At 34.7% G+C, this 22,814-nt stretch overlaps 1 protein-coding gene across 2 annotated transcripts; it reads right to left on the reverse strand.

The window, feature by feature from the left end:
* Positions 1–282: 282 nt before the first annotated feature.
* LOC136801715 (uncharacterized) lies at positions 283–22,118 on the reverse strand. Of its 2 annotated transcripts, none has more exons than XM_067058371.1 (19): positions 22,045–22,118; positions 20,900–20,959; positions 19,959–20,096; positions 15,795–15,911; positions 14,866–15,246; positions 14,038–14,520; positions 13,357–13,581; positions 12,764–12,899; positions 12,293–12,413; positions 11,693–11,912; positions 10,682–10,813; positions 10,137–10,315; positions 9,507–9,684; positions 8,816–8,983; positions 7,916–8,227; positions 7,250–7,339; positions 2,670–3,059; positions 1,804–1,963; positions 283–1,218 (listed from the first exon to the last, which is right to left on the reverse strand). In XM_067058371.1, the coding sequence occupies exons 1-19, from the start codon at positions 22,070–22,072 to the stop codon at positions 909–911; spliced, it is 3,828 nt and encodes a 1,275-aa protein (XP_066914472.1). In that variant the 5' UTR covers positions 22,073–22,118; the 3' UTR covers positions 283–908. The 2 variants fall into 2 exon arrangements, with proteins under 2 accessions (XP_066914472.1, XP_066914473.1); XM_067058372.1 differs by lacking the exon at positions 22,045–22,118 and adding an exon at positions 21,151–21,177.
* Between the last annotated feature and the right edge of the window lie 696 nt (positions 22,119–22,814).

Below are 22,814 nucleotides of genomic sequence, written 5' to 3' on the forward strand. Positions count from 1 at the left end.
GCACTTACAAATCGATTGTGGTTTCAAAACACCCCGGTGAATTTCCCTTTTGTGCCAAGTATTTTGTCCCTGATTGTATGTCTGGTGTACAAAAATTATCCGTTGTTAAGTATTCGATTTCAACGAAAATTCCGCTCCGGACATTCCCAGTGCGCAGTGCATCGACAGGGTCTTTATTTCCCGTTTTTTATTTGAAAACTTTGATAGCTTATCAAGTTTTTGAGAAAACGCTATCCGGGTACAAATACATTTTAACCAAAACAAAAAAAGACACTGTACTAATTTTAACTCACCAATCATTTTTCCCAAATAAATATGATACCAAAAGAATACAAAAGTTATACAAACCATACAAATGTTTTTAAGAAAAAATAAATTAAAGATTTATCCTTATAGAAAAATAATACAAAATTTAATTTAGTGACAAACTCGACGTATTCGAGAAAGTAATTGACAAACCGTCGTACAAATTAACCCTACGATTGTTTCACTGACGAAACTTTCCTTATGAAAAGAGGGGTAAACGTCTATATGTGACCAGACTAGCGCTCTTTAATGCATACAAAATTTAGATATTTTATAATTTCGACACAACAAATTTCGTGAATGCTAACTATGACAAAAGCTCAGCCTTGCTTAACATTTCTTAGATTGTAGATCAGAATACACCTTTTCGACCGTAGCCGCCAATTGCCGCGCGGGCATTTTTTGTCCGCTTTATCCCACTAGAACCGTCCCAGTCCTTTTTTCACACCTATAGACAATAGAAAAAGGTGTAAAAAAAGGATTGGATCGAGTTTAGGAGGATAATTAAATGATAAAGTAGCACGCGCCTGATCGCGCAACTACGGTCGGAAAGGTGTATTAAAAAGACATTTACAAGTATTATCACGAAATGTTTTTATGCCTTAGTACATTTCCAATCGGATCTTTCGAACCCAGGCTTTTGCCGGGTTATACCAATTATCACCAAGATAATACTTCACGTTGTGGAAGATCCTGGGAAAGTGATTGACCTTGATGTAAACTTGTTTTCCATTAAGCATAATTGAATAATAGTATTTCTTGTCATGTGGGTTTTGGATTTGCTGTACAACTAATTGTGATGGATAGTTCAATGGTAATTGGGGGCTGTTATAACACCAATTAGCCACGTGATCGATGCCAGTGCAAACATGCAGTTTATTGGTATTTGAGTGGAACCAAATCCCAGGGATTCTATAAAAACAAAGATAAAAAATCAGCTTAGAAGAAAAGTTTCTTGTCCGTAGAAAAACCCTTCGTGGTCCTTTTGTGTTTTAACCACAACCCCCTTAATTTTAGGAGTCAAAATCTTGGCTAAACCCCGGTATCTCGAAAATTGGAAACAAAATAACACTTTTACACCGGGTTGTAGAGATTAAAAAACCGGAACACTGACAAAATATAAAGCTAGCCACCGTCACCGTTTGATTTTAAATACCGTTTTCCCGACTCTTTTCGTCCAATCCCGTAATACCGTACTAAAAAAGGACTAACCCCGTCACATCGTAAAAGTACAAACCCCCCTTTACTGAGGAATATGATTTATACCTTGAATACGTCCCTCTCTTATTCAATTAGATTTTTAAACAGAGTTCTTCCTGTTTTGAGTTTGCTTATACAGTTGATTCTCGCTTATTCGAACTTCTATTATTCGAACTTCTATTATTCGAATCCTTCTATAATTCGAACTAATTCTCAGGCCCCGTCAAAGGTATGCGTTCCCCATGACTTAATTCATGAAAAGATCTATTAAAACTAAAAAGGAGATAATGAAGCTACCTGTCACCAACGCGTGCACCATCTCGACCAATTGTTGCATGGAAAATATTCGACCATCCATGAACTTTGCCGGTAGGTCGGATTTCCATTGCGAGCGACCAGCCTCTTTTTAATATTGGGACAGTACGGATGAGTCTGTTTCTTCGGACTGTACTGTAACCTGGAGGTAGTGAAAAAAACATGACAATCACATGTCAATACAAATGTTTTTGTAGTGTCTTATGTCTAATCTACCGTTGTCTCCGAGCGGATTCTGATACTTCGCGCATGGCATGTATTCACTCTAAAAGCGATGGCTCTGTAAGAGAATTTGCCCAGGTTGGTGTACCGCTTTGATCTTTTTCATCCAGTTTTGGGATGAATATTGAATGTGCTTTCAAGCAGTCATTGGCTAAAACAAAACAATCGCACCAAAATCAAGTGCTAATCATAAACATTAGAACCAAGTCTTTCTTTAGATTACGCTTTCGTTTTAAAGCAAAAAGACAACGCAGTTTGGATTGTTTTGGCTAATCAGCCAGATCAAATCGTTACACTCGCCGTATCGTTTTAGAGCAGAGCGTGGTATGCGCAAAATTCGGGATTTAATTTTATCATTTTCTCCACAAGATTTACAATATATGTTTTGAAATAAAATTCTTCTTTTCACTCAGTTGGGAAGTGGCAGAGGGAACAGGCAACCACCCTAATAGCAGCAGTCAAATTTTGGGAAGCTTCAATAGGTAGTGCTTTCCTTTAAAATCTCACGATAAAAGATTTTAACCAAAGAAAGATAAATTATTGAACAATTTTTGAATGAGCGCAAAATTGTAAAGTCAGTTATTTATAAATTATAATCTATTTAAATCAAAAAATGGTGTTCTTACCCAAATTGTGAGGATGCATTTCCAGTTTAACATTTTTAATCATGGCATTAGCGTTTTTGTGCCAATTATCGCTACCGTAATATTTGACGTTGGTGAATACCCTGGGATCGGTGTTGACCACGTTACGAATCAAAACACCATCCACAAAGACTTGATAGTAATATTTGAAATCTTTTGGACTCTGAACATTTTGAATAACTACAAGTGTGTCTTTATTGATCGGTAGTGATTTACTCCTGGTGCAATAATCTTTATTACCAGAAACAGCGGAACAAATGTGGAGGTCGGTAGTTCCGGACCAAAACCATAAAGCGGGCACACGATCACCATATGCAGAATTATCACTTCCAATGCTTGCGTGAAAGATATTACACCATCCACTGCACTTTCCTATAGGATAGATAGAATAAAAGCAGACATTTGTACGTTAAAACATACTCTCATACCTAATAGCCAGGGAGTTAAAATTAGCGGGGTGAGGGGGCTGAAAAAATCTCAAAACTTAATAAGCGGGGCGGGGTTAGAATAAAAGCGTCCTGGGTGGAAAATTTTTGAAAAGGAGGCTAATTCAATAGAATAAGGGCAAAAGAGGAAACTTTTAAAAATATTTTCCCAAAAATTGATAAACGGTGGGGGGGGGGTTAGAATAAAAATATCCTGGGTGGAAAATTTTCGAAAAATTAATTAGGTAACCGGGAGTAGTCATGCTAAAAGAATTTTGCTAAGGACAACTTAGACTACACTCTTAGGATTGACAATTAGTCACATGATCAAAACTCTATGCCAAACAAATCCCGCTACGTGCGAAAGCTCTTCTTATTAACAATAGAAAAGAAACCAAAAATCGTGATTGTCTAAAGTAAAAGCTTGTTCTACTACATTGTTTCCTCATATATAACCCAATACCAGGTTTGTGCATATTTTTGGTACTATACACAATACAAAATACTTTTACATTTAGTACCAAGCAGCATCCCAGCTGGCACACAGTGTTGTTTCAATATTCATCTAACGTTCTATGGACGTTGTGATCTAAACGTTGTGTGCCAGCTGGGATACTATTAACTTTTGTTATGCGCAGATATGTAATTTTTGCGCAGATATGTAATTTTTGCGCAGATATGTAATTATTTTGCGCAGATATGTAATTTCTGCGCAAATATGTAATTATTTTGCGCAACTATGTAATTTCGAGCTGCGCAGATATGTAATTATATTTCTGCGCAGATATGTAAAACACGACCTTTTGGACTTAGTTATTTTTTGAAAAACTGACTCGATTTTAACATAAATTTTTCTAATACAAGAAGTAATATCTTGGACTTTGTTCTTGGACTATGCCAAAGATTTGGCAATTGTTGTTTTTATTATAAGCATCATCTTTATAAGAAACAAGTCAATATCTTTTTATCAAAGTGATATTGGCTTTCGGCGATTGGTTCTATCAAAGCAACTAGGGGACTGTGCTAAATGAGAAAAATTTTGTTTTTCTTATAAGCATCTACTTTATAAGAACACAATTCATAACGCTTAAACCAATGATTATTAGCTTTCGGCGTTTGGTTCTTTCAAAGCAAATATAGGATTGTGCTTAAGCTAGAAACATTTATTTTTCTTATAAGCATCAACTTTATAAGAAAACAATTCATAACTTCTAAACCAATGATTATTAGCTTTCGGCGTTTGGTTCTTTCAAAGCAAATATAGGATTGTGCTTAAGCTAGAAACATTTATTTTTCTTATAAGCATCAACTTTATAAGAAAACAATTCATAACTTCTAAACCAATGATTATTAGCTTTTGGCATTTGGTTCTTTCAAAGTAAATATAGGATTGTGCTTAAGCTAGAAAATTTTATTTTTCTTACAAGCATCAACTTTATAAGAACACAATTCATAACTTCTAAACCAATGATTATTAGCTTTCGGCGTTTGGTTCTTTCAAAGCAAATATTGGATTGTGCTTAAGCTAGAAACATTTGTTTTTCTTATGAGCATCAACTTTATAAGAACACAATTCATAACTTCTAAACCAATGATTATTAGCTTTCGGCGTTTGGTTCTTTCAAAGCAAATATTGGATTGTGCTTAAGCTAGAAATATTTATTTTTCTTATGAGCATCAACTTTATAAGAACACAATTCATAACTTCTAAACCAATGATTATTAGCTTTCGGCGTTTGGTTCTTTCAAAGTAAATATAGGATTGTGCTTAAGCTAGAAAATGTTAGTTTTCTTATAAGCATCAACTTTATAAGAACACAATTCATAACTCTTAAACACTATTTGTTAGCTTTTGTTTGATAAATCAAATCTCTGAAAGCCTATTCCACTTAGAAAAATATCCTTGTTCTTATAAAATTCTTATAAACTAATGTTAGATTTAGGAAAATTGCCTATTTCTTTCGATAGAGCCGTTGCAGAATGCCAATTCCACTTAGAAAAAAATTTAAATTTGTCTCCTTTTAGATGGCTTAAAGTCGCATATTTTGCCTTAGTTTAATTTGTAAGGGGAAAATAAGAAAGACTTGTAATTTTTTTTAATATCTTTAACAATCAGTGTCAAATTGTCCTGAATGACATTCTTCAGAATTTAAGTTCGAGCGAGAATCATACCTTCAATAATCCCACTCTATTTCATTGGATAATCCAATCAAATATAATGACTTTGCTCGTAGATGGAACCATGAAAAGGAAAAGGGAGTTTTTATCATGAATTATTCCATGCGTTGGTAAAGACAACCAATAGAATTTTACTTTATCTCACTGTAATGCGTAAAGAAATGCAATCCATATCTACAAAATCAATAAAGTTTACATAGGTGCGACTATCTCGAGTCGAGGTTCTATCGAAGATCTCAGTATAGGTATTGTACTTTTTTATTAGGTTGTACCGATAAGATAAATAGAAAATCCGAATCTAGAGCTTACCTTGCTATAGATGGGTTCACTTTTTTTTTAAGAATTTGGATACTCTTATTTTTTTGAGGTTTCAGCCTAAAGATATTCTTAACATGTTGTCCCTTGTTAACTTTGTAAAAACTACCGTATTTCTTCGAATAAACGTCCTGGGCCTCTTTTTTATTTTAAGACTTTCAGGAGGGGTGTTTATTCGAGGGGTGTTAAAGAAAGGGGTGTTAATTGAAAAATTTAAAACCTCCTATTGAGGGGAGTCTTTTCCCTCAGAGAAGGAGCGTGTATTCGAAGGAATACGGTAATTACCGAAAGGTATATAATATGCTACAAAGAGTTATTTGATTCTCATAAAGCTGATGCTTATAAGAAAAATAAATATAGTCATATTATGCGTCATCCCTTGTTTACTTGCAAAAACTAATAAACGAAAGATATATTACCCTCTATCAAGAGTTATTGCTTTGATTCTTGTAAAGTAGTTGCTTATAAGAAAAATAATTATTTTCATTTTAGGTGCTATTCCATGTTTACTTTGAAAGAACCAATCACCGAAAGCTAAAACTTAGTGGTTGAAAAGTTATAGATCATTTTCTTATAAAGATGATGCTTATAAGAAAAATAATTTTTTCCATTTTAGGCGCTATTCTATGTTTGCTTTGAAAGAACCAATCACCGAAAGCTAAAACTTAGTGGTTGAAAAGTTATAGATCATTTTCTTATAAAGATGATGCTTATAAGAAAAATAATTACTTTCATTTTAGGCGCTATTCTATGTTTGCTTTGAAAGAACCAATCACCGAAAGTTAAAACTTAGTGGTTGAAAAGTTATAGATCATTTTCTTATAAAGATGAATATAAGAAAAATAATTTTTTCCATTTTAGGCGCTATTCCATGTTAGCTTTGAAAGAACCAATCACCGAAAGTTAAAACTTATTCGTTGAAAAGTTATAGATTATTTTCTTATAAAGGTGATGCTTATAAGAAAAATAATTTTTTCAATTTTAGGGGCTATTCCATGTTAGCTTTGAAAGAACCAATCACCGAAAGTTAAAACTTATTCGTTGAAAAGTTATAGATTATTTTCTTATAAAGATGATGCTTATAAGAAAAATAATTTTTTCAATTTTAAGCGCTATTCCATGTTAGCTTTGAAAGAACCAATCACAGAAAGTTAAAACTTATTCGTTGAAAAGTTATAGATCAGTTTCTTATAACGATGATTCTTATAATAGTAGATGCTCATAATAAGATATTACTACTTGTATTTGATAGAAATTAGCTAAAATACCTAAGTCCAAAAAAGGTAAAAGTAATGGTAAAAGCTATCAATGGGGTACCATTGATTTTATAGATCGTGTTTTACATATCTGCGCAGAAATTTAATTACATATCTGCGCAGCTCGAAATTACATAGTTGCGCAAAATAATTACATATTTGCGCAAAAATTACATATCTGCGCAAAATAATTACATAATTGCGCAGAAATTACATATCTGCGCAAAAATTACATATCTGCGCACAACAACTTTTTCTAATTCCAACTACCATGCTCCAATCTGCAGTTTGAGCTTAAAATATCAAAAAGTAGAATGTTATTTTGGATCTTATTCTTTAATCTGAAGAAGATTTCTCGGCTCAGAGGGACAAACATGTATATACATACCTAATGGCCTGATTTGTAAGGATAGAGTCCATCCTCGATTCAAGGTCGGTTTAGTGAATAACAATGTATTCCTCTTGACTGGGCTAAATCCTGGAAGGGAATGGAGAAAAAACTTATTTCCTTTGAAAAAAAATCACGAAAAATAGAATTGGAACAAAGCACGTCAGTAGCAAACTCTCAAATATAATACTGATTGTGCATGATTTCGTGTACGAATTAAACAGAACGACGAAAGTAATTTTTGAATCCACTCGCAGAATTAATAAGGGCTAAAGATTTACTTATATTTTGTTTATTTCTACAATTCTACAAATTAGATTTCGATTTAACTTTGATGGGATGTTTACAAATCGCATGTATTTCAAAGGCCTAAGAGAAAACCTAATTAAAGATGCGTGGGTTCTTAGAGCAGGACCTCCATAAAATGCTAAGAGCACTATCAAACAATCGGCCCGGGGGAGTTTGGCAGATTGACCGACGGGTATGTGTGGCGGTAAAGGTTTTGTTTTTCAAGAAAGTATAAATGAGTGGAAATTTCAGTAAATCAAGGAAAAATTGCAAATTTTAAAGCCAACTTTCTCCCCGCAAATACCATCAGTTGGTAAACCCACTGCCCCAGAGAAAAACGGGCGCGATTCAGGAGAGATGGATCTAACTATAACGAACCTTGGTTATGCGGAAACATTTCCAAATTGATGTTTCTCAAATGTGCATTTGAAGGTTCATACCATAGGTCACCAACAAAATATTTCACATTGTTAAAGACAGCTGGTTGGTTATTGACTATATCCAAGATCTTGCTACTGTCCACGAAGATTTGATAATAATATTTCAAATCGACTTTCTGGATTTGCTGAACAGTAATTTGTGTGTATTGGCTCAAAGGTAGTTGACCAGTTTTCACACACCTGTTTGAATTCCCGTTGACTGCCGAACAAATCCAAAGTGCGTGCTGAGTGCTGTGGTGAAACCAAATTCCTTAAGAATAGAAAACAAGAAGAGCTATAAAAAGAACCAGTTGTAAAATTTCATGTAAACTTTTGGAACACAAAAAAACATGGATTAATGCTACTCAAACAAGACTGAGTCAAAAATTGTTTTCTATGGGAGGATTGGGACTGGGGTCCAGGCTTTTGTGTTTAAGGGATTGGGGGGCTCAACCGAATTATTTCAGGTTGAAGCCTAAAAGTAGTTGAGCCCAACTGGAAATCAAGGCAATCAATCACACCTCTTGGTTGGAAAATTAACCCGCTACTTTAGAGCATTAGCGTGGGCGGCCGCCAATCCACCATCAGAATATCAGATAACGTGGTTTCCTAGTTTTCCAGTCTGAAAGCGTTTTTTTTTTCTTTCTATTGTTTCTAACCTGCATTGGAGAATTAGTTGTTTTGCTTACTTTTTGATCATGTGATTCAATTTTGAACCAATGGATAACGTTTTCATAAACCGAACAAATCAATATTTTGTTATCGACAAAGTAAAAAAAGCTAACAAAAAGTCACATTAGGCTTGCTGTCCAAGGTTTTATGCAGATTATGTTTGTACTAAAAATAAGCATGTAAGTACCAGGTATACGGTCTCCATATTTGCCATGGTCTCCACCGATGGTTCCATGAAGAACACTTCTCCATCCTGGCAAAACACTGATGGGTTTGATTTCAAATGTTAGCGAGTATCCACGTAATAAAGTTGATCGAGTCATAAACTCGCGATTCTTCTTAATTGTAATGTGATCTGAAAATGGAGGTAAGTGGGTAAGTAAGTACACTAAAGCCCCTTCTCACAGACCCGGTAGGACTTTTTTTCAGCCTGCGGGGCTAAAAATGGATTTAAACTCAATGGAGATTGATACCGGGAGTATTTTTATGGCTGGTGATTTAAATTCTTTGTTTTTTTGTCAGAAAATGGGAAAATAGCGTAATATTTTGCACTGAGGATTGGAGGATAATTTTCCACTGGGGACCATATTCTAGCCTATTTTTCCAGTGGAAAGAGTTCCCAGTGATTCTGTGAGATAGGGAGTGTTAGAATACAAATGACCTTATCCTATTCTGCAGAGTGGCTATTCTGAAAGACTGAGGTTATAGTTACACAAAGAAAAAGTCTTTAAAGCTCGCTATCTATCAATTGACAAAAATTAGTGTCAACATCAGGTCATCCATCTGATTTGATATCGAAATCTATAATATCTTCGGGCATTAAACGTGATCTAAATTTACAATGCCAGTTACGCTGAAGGCAATGAAATAATTCTTACTTTTAGGGACAGTAGGATTTGTATTTTTAGGAACACAATATTTCAAGGCTCCACCAAGATTAAGATTTGGTATAGACGGCCCATCGAATAATTTGAAGACTGCTTTGAGTGGATTGTCTTGAATGGGGTTCGGAATTTTGGCTAATTGTGCAGCCATTTCTGAGCAACCGTTTCTTGCCTAAATGTAAGAAAACATCGATAATACTTTAAACTTTTTAATTTTATAAAGAACGCCTGTATAAGTGTATGTCAATGACTGTCATCAATTAGGATATTTACTCCACCTATGAATAAACCTACGAATAAACCTACGAATGAACCTATGAATAAACCTATGAATAAACCTACGAATAAACCTACGAATAAACCTATGAATAAACCTACGAATAAACAAGTTCTTCAATAAATATTACCAAGATCGAACAAATTTGTGTTCTCAATTTCACCATTATATTTCATATCTGTTCATATTCGTATTTTGGCGCGATTTCCTAAGAAACTGGATGTTTTAGAATCCAAGAAGCCTTAGAATGCTCTTATAGGATTAAAGCTGTTCGTAATATTGGCTATCGCAGTATGTTCTTAGACGATTTGCTCTTATAAAAACATGTACAACAGAAAAATTCTTACATATTGGCAAACATCAGCTTTACTGGAGATACATTTCAAGACAGTAGTAGCAGGGTTCATCATGCATAGATTGTCAACCATTCCAGTGCAGCCTGCTTCAAAGTTGTCTGCAACACTGGTTAATGCTTGGATGTCTGGAACCACACCCAAATTGAAAGCTGTCTTCAAGCTTAATCCTCCTGAAGAAGTAGAAATAAATAGAAATTGTTCGGATTCATTATATTCATTGCGTAATGTTTTAGACGGAAATCCCAAAAAAATCTACGGGCGTTTGCAACTGGTTTTAATGTTTAAATTCAAAATTAGTGACAAAACCTGGTCTTGTTCGGGTGCTTCCGTGTAAATCATTACTCTAAGATTATCACGAATTCCAAAAGAAATTTAGGGAAAAAATCTAAACCACGCCTATCTAACCCGTGAAGTCAAAAATCTTCAAATTTGAAGTTTTACTTTATGTTTCCTTTATTAAAATCTATATTGATTTACATAAAAGATGTATCAAAGAAATACAAGGGAGAAATGAACAACTTTTACGAGGCTCTCACCTTCGACACATTGGCTTCCTAAGTTAGCTTTCAATTTTGCGTTTCCTTGTAATTTCACTTCGAAGTTTGGGAAAGTTTTGAACGGGATACCATTAATCTTGAAAACGATTTCAACTCCAATTTGGAATGTGGCTGATGGAAAATAAGGTTAAATATAAAGCTAAAAACAGTCTCTTCGTGGCTATAGGTACTCGTGCTGGCCCACATGATGTAGTAAAACTACAACGCTAGTATTAGGAGACTGTTTAAATCTAACGTTTCCAGATCATCTAAAAAGAACGACAAATGACTATTAAAAAGCGACAAAAAGAACGACAAATTTTTAAAGAACGACAAATTTCATATTCGCCGTCCACAACCTCGACCGAAAGTGACTGTACCACCCCTAGAGATTCATTCCTCTTTGATTGTCACGGGAATTAACTGCATGTGGTTGAAAAGAACGGCAAATTACGCATGCGTATTAGTCTCTATTTGGGTGAGCTGGAAACATGAACTAACTCTTAGCTTGTTCATAATTACATTTCCTAGATGACCATTCAAGGAACTAAATCCTTAAGAACAAATAATCTGAGCAGATGGACGATTGGAAGCGAATTACATCCGGTAGTTATAATACTCTTGGGCCGAGTTAGCGATTGTATCAAACCTAACTTAAACACCCCCTTCTCAGATACCCAATGGGAACCCTCTCCACTGAAAAAAATTCGCCAAAATATCATTCCCGGTTGAAAATTATCCTCTAATTTTTGTCCCCACTGAAAAAAAAAATCAAATAAACCGATCCTCACGGCAAAATATTTATTTTCCCCATCCCCTCAGAAATTTCTGACTTAAAAACAAAATAATTGAAATCTCCATTCATTAAGAATGTTAAAATATCAATCCCTATAGTGTTTCAGTCCATATTTCTATCCCCACTGGCTGAAAAAATTCTACCGAGTTTGTGAGAAGGGGGTGTACTTAATGGATTTTTTGTTGGAAACTTGAAAATAAAAATGTTCATCCAACCTGTAACTTGTGCTGTCGCATCGAGACTAAGAATTGGTTTCAATTTCAAATTATTGAGATTCTGTGACGCCCTGGCAAATACTCGGGGTCGACCAGTCGATGGATCATATTCGATCGTTAAATGATCTAAAGCTAACTTGGCAGCTTCTTGTAATGTCAAGGCTGCTGTAAATGTTCCACTTGCTTGAGCATTTAGCTTAAATTCAGCAACTGGTTGAGCCTGGAAGAATATGCCGATGAACAAAGAACGTTACGTTATATGAGAGCAGTTTATAAAAACGCGAAAATGTCAAAGCAAAATGAGAATAATATTAGCCTCGAAATATAAAGAAATCAATTACGTCTGACGTTTAAGTTTGATTTCCAGTTGGATGTACGATTAAAAGTGGATAATTTCAGTTTCAACCAAAAAATAACCCACAACTCTACATAACTCAGTATATGACGATCGAAGCTTTGAATACCGTAGAATATCTATCCTTAGGGAAGTTACACCCAATTACTCCGATAGAAATAAAAAGGAATATACATTCAAAAATATTTCTAAGATTTTTGGGAATTTCACCCGAAGGTGAAAAAAAGTTAAAAACACGTGCTTACAGTGACTTCAATGATGACAGGCACTGGAACATTTCCAATGACAATTGTAATGATCTTTTTGAAAATTCGGACTGGTCGTTTTATCAAATCAATACGCTTCTTGTAATTTTTTTTGTAGTTCCTGAGAAAGAGAATTTGCATGGATTGTTGGTTTTTCGGATTACTTTGCTCTGATTTTGCAACAAAATCATGTGAATGAATTCGGTTTCGATGGGGGCTTTAATCATTGACGATATGTGACTTGCTGTTGAAATTTGACGTAACATGACAGTCCTAACTAAGAGGTGATTCTCTCGGCAAACTAAAATAAAACGCCGTTTTTCATTAATTCTTTTCCATGTTTCTTTAAAGACTAGCTGACGTGCCATTTCCATTGCCAGTGTAAAAGTTTGGCGACTTTAATGCGAGGTTTCAACGCGAATATTGAATCTCTCAAACAAGAGTAGCAAAGAAGCAAAATATTGTACTTACTTATTTAACTTGAGTTCAATCTTTGGCATGAGATCAATACCTCCATAAAATTTGATTTGAATCTTTCCAGTATTGAAGTAAGCTTTGAAGCCAAATCCGACATGTGCGTTCGACACACCGCTAACGGTTACCGCTCCTGTAAAACAGAAAGTAAAGATTAGTTAGATGGCATGATTAGATATAGCACAAAACATCAACAACGTCAAAGTAACGTCTAAAATAACGTCAGAATATCGAGTTTACTTTAGTCGGGTAATTCGGGAGATTCAAATTCGGAAGTCAAAAATCGTGAAATTTTCTGGATTTGTTTTCGCGTTTTGAAAAAAACTTCGCATCCGGGTGTATTTAGTCCCGCGGGTCATGGTTTCATGCAAGGCAAAAAATCCCGAGAAACGTAAGAATTTAAGATTACAAAAATCATCCCATTGAAACTTTACAAGCTTCCACGAAGCTTTAAGTTTTGAAACATACCTAGAAAAAAGGCGGCTAATAATTAATTACTACCTCACGAAGTATTCACAATTTATCTCAAAATAAAGCAATAAAGAAAAAAAAATTCAGTCTTGTTCAAGTAAATACAAAATCCGACATACCATATTTCTTAGAGTATGTTTGTCTTCGATCAAATCGTAAACATGTAGATGAAGGGCCACCAAAAGCGATATGGCACGTCTCCTTTTGTTTACACGAAGCAGCACTGTTGATAAGATCTCTTGTACAGCCACTGATTAAGCTGCTAATTTGTGGGAAAGCACAATTCAAGAAGGTGAAGGTATCTTTAGCATATCTTCCCATCTGATTGGCTACACCTTTCCAATCTAAATTAAATAAGTATATTTGATATGAAAAGTAAGGTTAAACAAAGCTTGTAACTTAAGCCCGACAAGTCAGCAGTTAAAGTGGTTGCAAGTTAGTATACTAAGTTAGAGTTAAAAGTTGTATATCAGGAGGCAGGAGGGAATATTATAGGATGAACATCTAAAATAGAACCAAAAGGTGCCGAGCGTTAAAAATTTTGAATTGTGTGCAATTCTTTTCCATATTTTTTATTAAGTCGACCTAGTATCTACAGTAGTGGAATGCTTTTTTGAAGAAATTTAGACGCGTTATTCATGATATTCATCATTGCAATGTCTTCTGCCATTACGTCATGGACCTATTAGCTGATTAGTTGTAATTGACGTAAAATCACCCATACGTCACTTACAACCAATCAGCTGTTGGGTCCGTGGAAGACATTACAATGGTGTATATCATGAATTCCAACAACTTACCAACTTTCTTGAACTCTTTGTCAACGGTCCTTATTACTTTTTTCACATGTTTAAATTTGCCAACTGCTACTTTCGCTCCTTTCGATACAACACGAATTCCTTTATTAAAAATTCCGGTCGGGTTTGGGAATCCTGGAATGTTTGGTACACCTGGCAGTCTTGGTGGTGGGATGCTTGGGATAGGTGGAATACCAGGAATGTGTGGAATCCGTGGGATTCTTGGAATCGGAATTCTTGGAATTCTTGGTACTGGAATTCTTGGAATTCTTGGTGCAGGAATTCTTGGAATTCTTGGTGCTGGAATTCTTGGTGCAGGAATTCTTGGAGCAGGAATTCTTGGGGCAGGAATTCTTGGTGCAGGAATTCTTGGAGCAGGGATTCTTGGGAGTGGTATTCGGATGCGCGGTGCCGGAATGCGTGGTGCCGGAATGCGTGGTGGCGGGATTCGAACTCCAGGAATGAATAACGGGTCTGATTGTTCATCTGTAAAGAACCATAAATGTAGAATAAGAAAAATTAAAAATGTTGTGGTCTTAACTAAGACAGTCAGGCAAGGTCTAAAAATGAAGAGATTTTAAAGATTTTTACGTTGATCTTTATGCATGTAGTATTTTTATAATTCATGCGTTCACTTTAAGAATGAGAAGATCCAGCGTGTTCTATTCTGTTTCGGATATGAAAATAGCAAAATGCTGAAATGAAAATCTCCTGAGCTGCTTTATATGAGAATCGAAGTTGGGAAGAGAAAAATTTCTTGGGGAAACCAGATAATGTCTGAGAGTCCTGTAGTAACTGTTAGCAAAATAAGACAGATCAGTGATATTTTACCTTCAAAAATTACTTCATCATCCAAATCATCTTCGTCGTTTTCATCTTCTTCGTCTTCTTCATCCTCGTCTTCTGTATTTCTATTTTCTTCTTGTGGGACGCCTATTTTCCTACTCCCTTGTTGTGCATCTTTGTGTTGAGGCGCCACTTCCGTCAAATCTTTTAAGTCTTCATCTTCTTCATTTTCTACGTCATCCCCGTCTTCTGTATTTTCATTTTCTCCTTGTGGGACGTCACCGGGTATTTCATAATTACCGACTACACCACCGGGTATTTCATTACTCCCTTGTTGTGCATCATGGTGTTGAGTCGCCACTTCCGTCAGATCTCTCAAGGGTTCATCTTCGACATCAGAGTACAATTCTTCATTCTCTTCTTCGCCTACAAGAAATTTCGAAACAAAATCTAGTTATCACGAGATTGCGAACATTTTAGAAAAAAGCTATTCAATATTTGGATGAGCATCAAAAGTTTTGTTTGAATCGAAAAAACTGGCCTTAGAGGAAAAGATTTTTTTAAGTTTTGGGCCTACGTGGAGTGCGAAATTCATTCCCTAGCCTCTTTTTAGAAAATTAAAAAAAACGTTTAATCAAGGAGAAAGAGCATGTGTGAAGGATTTTTGAGTTTTTGAGGCTACCCATAAGTAGGAGGAAAATTCTTAACTTCCAAACAGCTGGCTCTTCTGCTCTGAGATTTAAAAATTATGCTACTTGGTTGTAAATGAACACAAACAAGACAGGTTGCATCTTACTAAATTATAGATAAATCAAAGACCACATTTAAGAAATTAACCCTGATTGACGTTACGTGGGTTATATACGCAGTCAGTCCCACAGATCCACAGACGGTTCTTGATTGAAGTTCGGAGTGAACCAAACAATTACAATGAGGAGCTGGTTTATTGCTTAAAATTGCTTTAAGTCAAATACCTTCTTTATCATTGTCAACAAGAGCTTCTTCATCCTCCTCCTCGTCATCAACTTTATTGAGTTGAATAGGAGTCAATTCATATTTTTCGTCTAGCTGCTCTTCCTCGTCTTTGGAACCTGGGAATCAAATTTGGTGCCATAATGTTTACAGAAAGGTTATAAGAGAACTCAAAAAACATGGAAGCTGGCAGGGAGTGTTCAAATTAAAATACTCAGATCAAAAGCAGAAACAAGAAGAAGGTCGTTTCCGACCCAAAAAAGCCACGCAAACGCATATCGGTCTATTCTTTAGACTAGTAAACCACGTCGTTGTATTTCGCTGCAGATTAAACTTTCAATGGGATCTATTTTTTTTAAATGTTTTCTGAATACAACGACTAGTTCCAAGAGGCGCTTTTTACTAAATAAACGGTGGAGTGCTCTTTATACCGCGGCGGAGTGCTCACTTAAAACAGCGCACTCACTCTCACGGATTAGAATAAAAAAGTAAACAAAACTCAGTACTTTTTATGCTTTAACCCTATTAGCCCCAGGGGGGGTAGAATCTACCACGCCGGATTTCTTTTGTTTATATCTCGGAGAAAAATTTTTTAAACGACTTGAAACTTTTTGACTTTTAATAAAATCTTATTAAGAGTACTTGTGCAAAAGTTTAGGGTCATAGGTTGTCCAGATCAGGTTTTATGACTTTATTGTGAAACATGACATAAAACCCAGCTAAAATCGCTTAAAACTCAAGATTTAAAGTGCTGATAACTTCTAAACTATTTATTCAATCATTTTCAAATTTTGACACGTGATAGGCATTGATAATACAAATTTAAAAAATTAAAAGAAACTTTTTGAAAATGATGATGTCATCATTTATGACGTCATCAAATTTTGAAAATTTTACTCATCTTCAGCATAGATTTTAAGAAAAACTCTTCATGGAAATTGCAAAACCGGCAATTATGTTAAAGAACAGTCTTTTACCTTTCAGAATCTTTAAACAGAATTGAAATCTCTTTATTGTTTCGACTGTAATAGATTTTTTTGTAAACCATATGTTTGGGCTTTTTTCCTACAGGTGGAAATTTTGTAATGACGTCATCAGTTTTCGAATGACGTCATCAAATTTTTTTTTCTTCCTGGAAAATTGTATCATCATGGAGAGCATCTGTACCAAATTTCATGGCCATAGCTCTTCTAGATCAAAAATAATCGAGGGTGGTAGATTCTACCCCCCCCTGGGGATACAAAAGTCAAAAAAGCTTGGGGCTAATAGGGTTAAAAGCCTTTATTATTATTTATTTATTTTTTTTAAATGAGACTTTTCTTGAAAAACTAAGATTCACTCGAATTAAAACAAACTCACATCCTGATTATTTTTTTATTTTAATGTATTATAAAAGAAGGTGAGTACAATGGAATATCAGTCAATTTAGGGTTGTTTTTTTTTGAAAAAATTGAAAGTTCTTTCTTCCAACAACAAGACACAAGGAGTTATTCACAAAAAGTATGATATTTTTGTCTGAATAAAAAGAATATGAACTGGACTGTACCTATCAGCTATAGGTACCCCAAAACAAAAATATTCATATAAGGGGAAAAATCTTTTTCAAAAGAAAACGACATCAAAAATATAAAATATCAGGCCACTGCAGGCATAAGAAAACTTTCTTTTTGTGGAAGCTAAAAAGAAAAATACTTTCAAAAAAGCAAGAGCTTTTACAAAACATAAAATTATATGTATTTGTTCATATTAACCTCTAATTTTGCTATAAAAATTATAAATATATTACCTACAACATAAAATTACCAAGTAGATATTTTTTTTAATTGGCAAATTGGCAAAAATCCAATCAAAATTTTCATAAATTTTGTAAGTATATAAACAGTAAGTTTTGAAAGACTTTAACAGTAGGTATAAATTTCAATCTGAACTTGTTCAACAACACCAGGGGACAACAAAAAATAGACCTTTTTTCAAAGAGGACGTCCTGTTGAATAATTATGTAGTCCAGCCATAAAAACAATGATAGAGCCATGCATAATTACTGTATCATGCATATTGTAATAATTATGCATGGTTTTATCATTGTTTTTCTGCTGGACTACATAATTATTCAACAGGGTGGCCTCTTTGAAAAAAGGTCTATTACAAGGTAGAGGTCTGCCTGGGGGGAGGGGGCACTGCCCTTGACGACCAACAGGGACGTGCCGCGCCTGGAGTTTGAAAAGTGGACCCTGTGAGATATGAATGTTTGGTAAATTTGGGACCCTTTCAGAAAGATAAATGATGCGGTCGAAAAAAATCGGTAAAGTGGCAAAAATGACTTAAAGTAGAAGAAAAATTCATATATTTTCTAATTTCCACCCTAAAAATTGTCTAAAATGACCAAAAATCGACCCAGTCAGGTCTACTATCTTGAAAATTAGTACAAATTTGGGACCATATCTCTAGAGTCTGAAAAAGGGACCCTGATCAGGGGCATGTCCCCGTACTTAATTCAGGGGCCGCAGCAGCGGGGGGCCACCCGGGCCTTGGCCCAACCACATTTTTTCAAAGCAAAAAGAAAATTTACTGATTCAGCTAAATTCTGCGTAAAAACCTTTAAAAAGACCTGTTTTAGGCAATCTAGAATGGCTAATTTTCAAAAATTTCTCCCCTCGGCGCCAACCATGGTGGCACCTTAGACACTAAACCGTGGCCCTACCATTTTCAAATTGGAGCCGCGACCCCTGTAATTTTGTTGCCTAAGTGCCCCCCTGAAAGTCTGCCAGTAGTGAAAACTCAAAACATCCTCGTACATCTAACATTTAGAGTCAAGGTGAAATCCAGTTAAACGACAGACATCCGAAAACACAGAAAACCAGTCATCTCAATGTAAAATGTTGTTAATTTCATTCACAAATAGAACCAAGATGTGTCTCAGTGGTCAGCTTGTCAGAAAATTGTTTCCGTATAAAAAGCATTCAATTTTTAAATTCCAAATTATCACTTTTCATCATTTCGACACCATATATTTATTGCACCACCAAAAATGTTGTATAAATACCATACTTTTCATCTTAATTTTTGAGGATTTCTGTAGCCATTCCAAAGTTACATTCTCTGGGATAAGGTTATCAAGTTCAACTTGTACTATAGAAAAAAGCATTGGTCTGTTACCCAATGAATGTGAGCATATTAACGTGAACATTCCCTGCAAAAAGTATATCCTGCATGCAGTCATAGTCATGGAATCTGTGTTCAGCTGTGTTATAGTGTCATAATAAATATTGCACTTGTACTATAGATTTACCAACGTACCAAGCCAACAAAATTTCAAAGATCCCAGTGTTAAAAGATGTCATGAATGTTTATAACCATACATAATCAAAAAATCTTTCAATCACAACAATCACATGAAAAAGTGAAAGTATAATCCATATTATGAGTTTGTTTGTTTTTTGAATATATCAACGTCCCAACCAAGCCAAAAACAATGTATGAATAAAGTATCTCAGATAGAGAATGCCAAGACAGGTTAAATCTGTGTTTATAAACATTAAAGCATTAAAAAACTTCTCTTCTCAGTTTAGCAAAAAAGTTGGAGAAGTCCTCGCCACGTTTTTCTGTTTTTGTGTTTATAATTTTTTTCTCATCCATAACTCCGAGAAACTCAAATATTGCGCTGAGAATAGAAGAAAAAATAAGCCGTGTCCATTCATTTTATCTTCCCTCTTTTTCGAGGGAACGTTGCCTGAGATTAGATTGAAGCAAAATCCCGTATTGCACCACTTGGAACTAGTCTGTCTTTCCAATCCACTCTCCCGCGGCAATTTCTATTTTTTATAAGAACTCTTTATTATAAGCACTATTCCCGCGTTCCTGTGTCCAAGGAAAGACAGACGCTTGCTAGTCTATCTATTCTTACATTATATACAACAAGAACCGCTGAAAAAATTGGCTTTTATAAAGCCCAAATCCCGTAGATTCATGATATTCAAGACATAATATTTCATATGAAATCATCTAAACTTGTTGGTGCGTTTGTCACTTGCTTTAACTAATTCAACTGGTAAAGATTCGGTCTTTTTCGGATGTTTCCGTATAAAACATTACGCCATAGATATCATGAATAGAAGAACATTGTCTGATGTGAATATGATTAATTGATATGTAAATATCTGAATTACCTGGTCCAGTAACTACAATATTCTCAATAGTTTCATCTTCTTCATCGTCCGCATCTGCTGACTCATCATTCAAAAGCAAAGGAGAATCTTTGCCGTCCAAAGGTGCAATCTCGTCATTCACTTTGAAGTTGACTTCACCTGCAGTTAAAACGTTACATGTTTTTTATAAGAACAAACTATGTAAGAACAAGGCTTCGGTGGCCAAATTACCAAAGAACAGATTAAGAATCTCTTATAGACTTGGCGGACTCTAAAACACCCGATTTCTTAAGAAAGTAATCACAAAATAAAATTTTTGGTAAAATTAAAATTTTAAGAACATTCTTAGGCTTCAACCCGAACTGAATATTCCATAACTAATTTTCGATGTTCTTATAAAAACGTGTACGAAAAGCGCTAATTACTTTTAAAATGTAACTGCAGATATTTTTGATCCGTATTTTCTTATAGTCACTCTGCATTTTTCTTATAAAAACGTTTCATAGCTTACCGTTAGAAAAAAAAATTTTCGTATCATAATTCTATTAGAGTCAAACTGAGGTATTATTGGTTTAAGAGTATCTATTATTACTAAAATTTGAACCCTAATTTGCCTAAAACTTATCCATTTTAGACTCGATTTAACCAATAATTTGCCTATAATTAGTCAATGTCAAGCTAAGCATTGTTCTAATAAAAAATAATGATTAATCAACGAATTAATCATCAATTTGATCCGAAACGGTTTCTTTCTCGACAATATTTTACTTATCTAATACCCTTCTGGGAATACTTTTATCAATCTCACAGACCCGGTAGGATCCATGTCTCATTGGAAAATTTGGCCGAAATTTCATCCAAGGTGAGAAAATTATCCCAGCCCGCTTTGGATAAAACTTCTTTCGGGACACAAGAACAGAGGTGGTCTAAGTAAATAAGGAAATAATAAGAAGATAGCTTACCTGTCACTAGAGCACAGCATGCCAGAAGGCAAAGAAGAAGTATCTGCATGGTGAATTTGTCTGAAAGAGAGAAAAGCAAACAAAATTGAAAGTAATCTGTTGAATCCAAAACTTATATTTTGTCTTGGATGTTGATTAGCTAATGAAGGTAAAAACTGGGGCATCAGTGGACATCACACATGTATCAAAAAAAAGTCAAACAAAATGACTTCAAAATCAGAACATGTTTTAAAAAAAAACTCTTTGCTTGCCTCACACAATCTCCTCTTTGAATATGTGAACAAATTTACAAAATTACCATCTACTTTAAGTCGAATTTTTATTCCCAAGTGCAATTACGAATGCTTTTTTTTGTGTCGTCCAATACTTAGGACATAACAGCCGTGATAACATGACTCAACATTTTTCTTTTATTGTCCTTTACACGTTTTTTTATAAGAACAAACTATATCAGAACAAGTCTTCGATGGCCAAAATATTAAGAACAAGTTTTAAGACCATTTTAAGGCCTTGTGTATTCTAAAAAGCCCAAATTGCTTAAAAATATTTAAAAAAGGTGAAATTAAGAACATTTGTTCTCATAAAACAACGTGTACTTACTCCACTTTTCCCTGATAAATACGAAAGCAGCCGGCGAGGCGACCTTTTTTCCGATATGTTCTGAGAGTATGTTTCAGCTAGAAATTTTGATCTGTTATGATAAGATCTTCAAAAATCAATCAGCTAGAGTTATGATGTGTTCTGACGAGACAGGGGTATAATCAAGCTCATCGAACGTGTTCTTGTTGTCTAGGTAACCCTGGAAAGTTTCAGAACACATCTTTCGTGGAAAAAACAAATATCTTACAAGTATATTTTGGGAAAATGTTTTTCCTAGATTTTAGAACACATCCAACCATAAAGTAGTAATAAGTTTAGGGAGACAAATAGTGCGATAAAGGCTTCCTAGAAATCAGAACACATCATTTGTATATAAGAAAATTGAAGGTCATAACATTTGGTCTGCTAGAAGATAAGAACACATATTTCCAAAAAATCTCTCCGCCGGCTGCTTCTGTAAATAGTGTTCAAGCTTGAGTTCCATTAAAATCTTAAAATTTCAAGGAACAAGCTCATCAAAAAAGAAAATAATTTAAAAATCTTACCTTTGTGTGTGTCATGTGTCTCACTCATGAGAATGATGGTCTTTCCTTAATCATTTCCATATTTACTTCCCCATTTACTTCCGCTCAAGAAAACAACAAAACATCAGATCTCCTAACCAATCATATTCTCGATCCAGGCCCATCTTTTGCATTGCAGGGATGGGTATTGTTTGAATTTGAACACGAGGCACATTATTTGCGTGACTTATTTTACGTTCGTTCTTTTAGCAAAATGTTCCTCTTTGGTAATTTTTCTTCTTTTGCTCTCTTGAGTGATTATGTGATTATTTTCCACTTGAGTCACGATTTTACACTTGTTTTTTTTATAAGAACCCGTAAATTTTGGCTGATATCTTTTTTTCACTTACGACTTGAAAGCTCTCCTTGCGGTTAGGCTTAATTTGTTCGCTTAAGGTCTAAGAATTGATATATTCTTAGCAAATTTGAAAATGTGAATTGAAACTGGCGTTGTTTTTGGCGAAAATTGAGGCTGGTGTTCTTATAAAATCTAGTATAATATCAAGATTGTTTTGTACCTTCGTGAAAAGGATTAGCAATTTACTACCGAAAATTTTCTTCCGCTTTTCTAATTTAGAAGAGATTGTTAAGTTAGAGCCAATTATTATAGGATTCCATCGAGTACCGAGTGTGTGTGTTAAAAAACGCCCCTATTATCCAATTTTTGACGTACATTTTTCTATTCAGTTGAGCTGCTTGAGTTTTTGTGTGAGTTTTACACATTTCATTTCCAAACTTTTCTTGAAGTTTCA

The sequence above is a fragment of the Clytia hemisphaerica genome, unplaced genomic scaffold (assembly GCF_902728285.1).
Source record: "Clytia hemisphaerica strain Z4C2 unplaced genomic scaffold, Clytia hemisphaerica genome assembly, whole genome shotgun sequence".
Classification (NCBI taxonomy): domain Eukaryota; kingdom Metazoa; phylum Cnidaria; class Hydrozoa; order Leptothecata; family Clytiidae; genus Clytia; species Clytia hemisphaerica.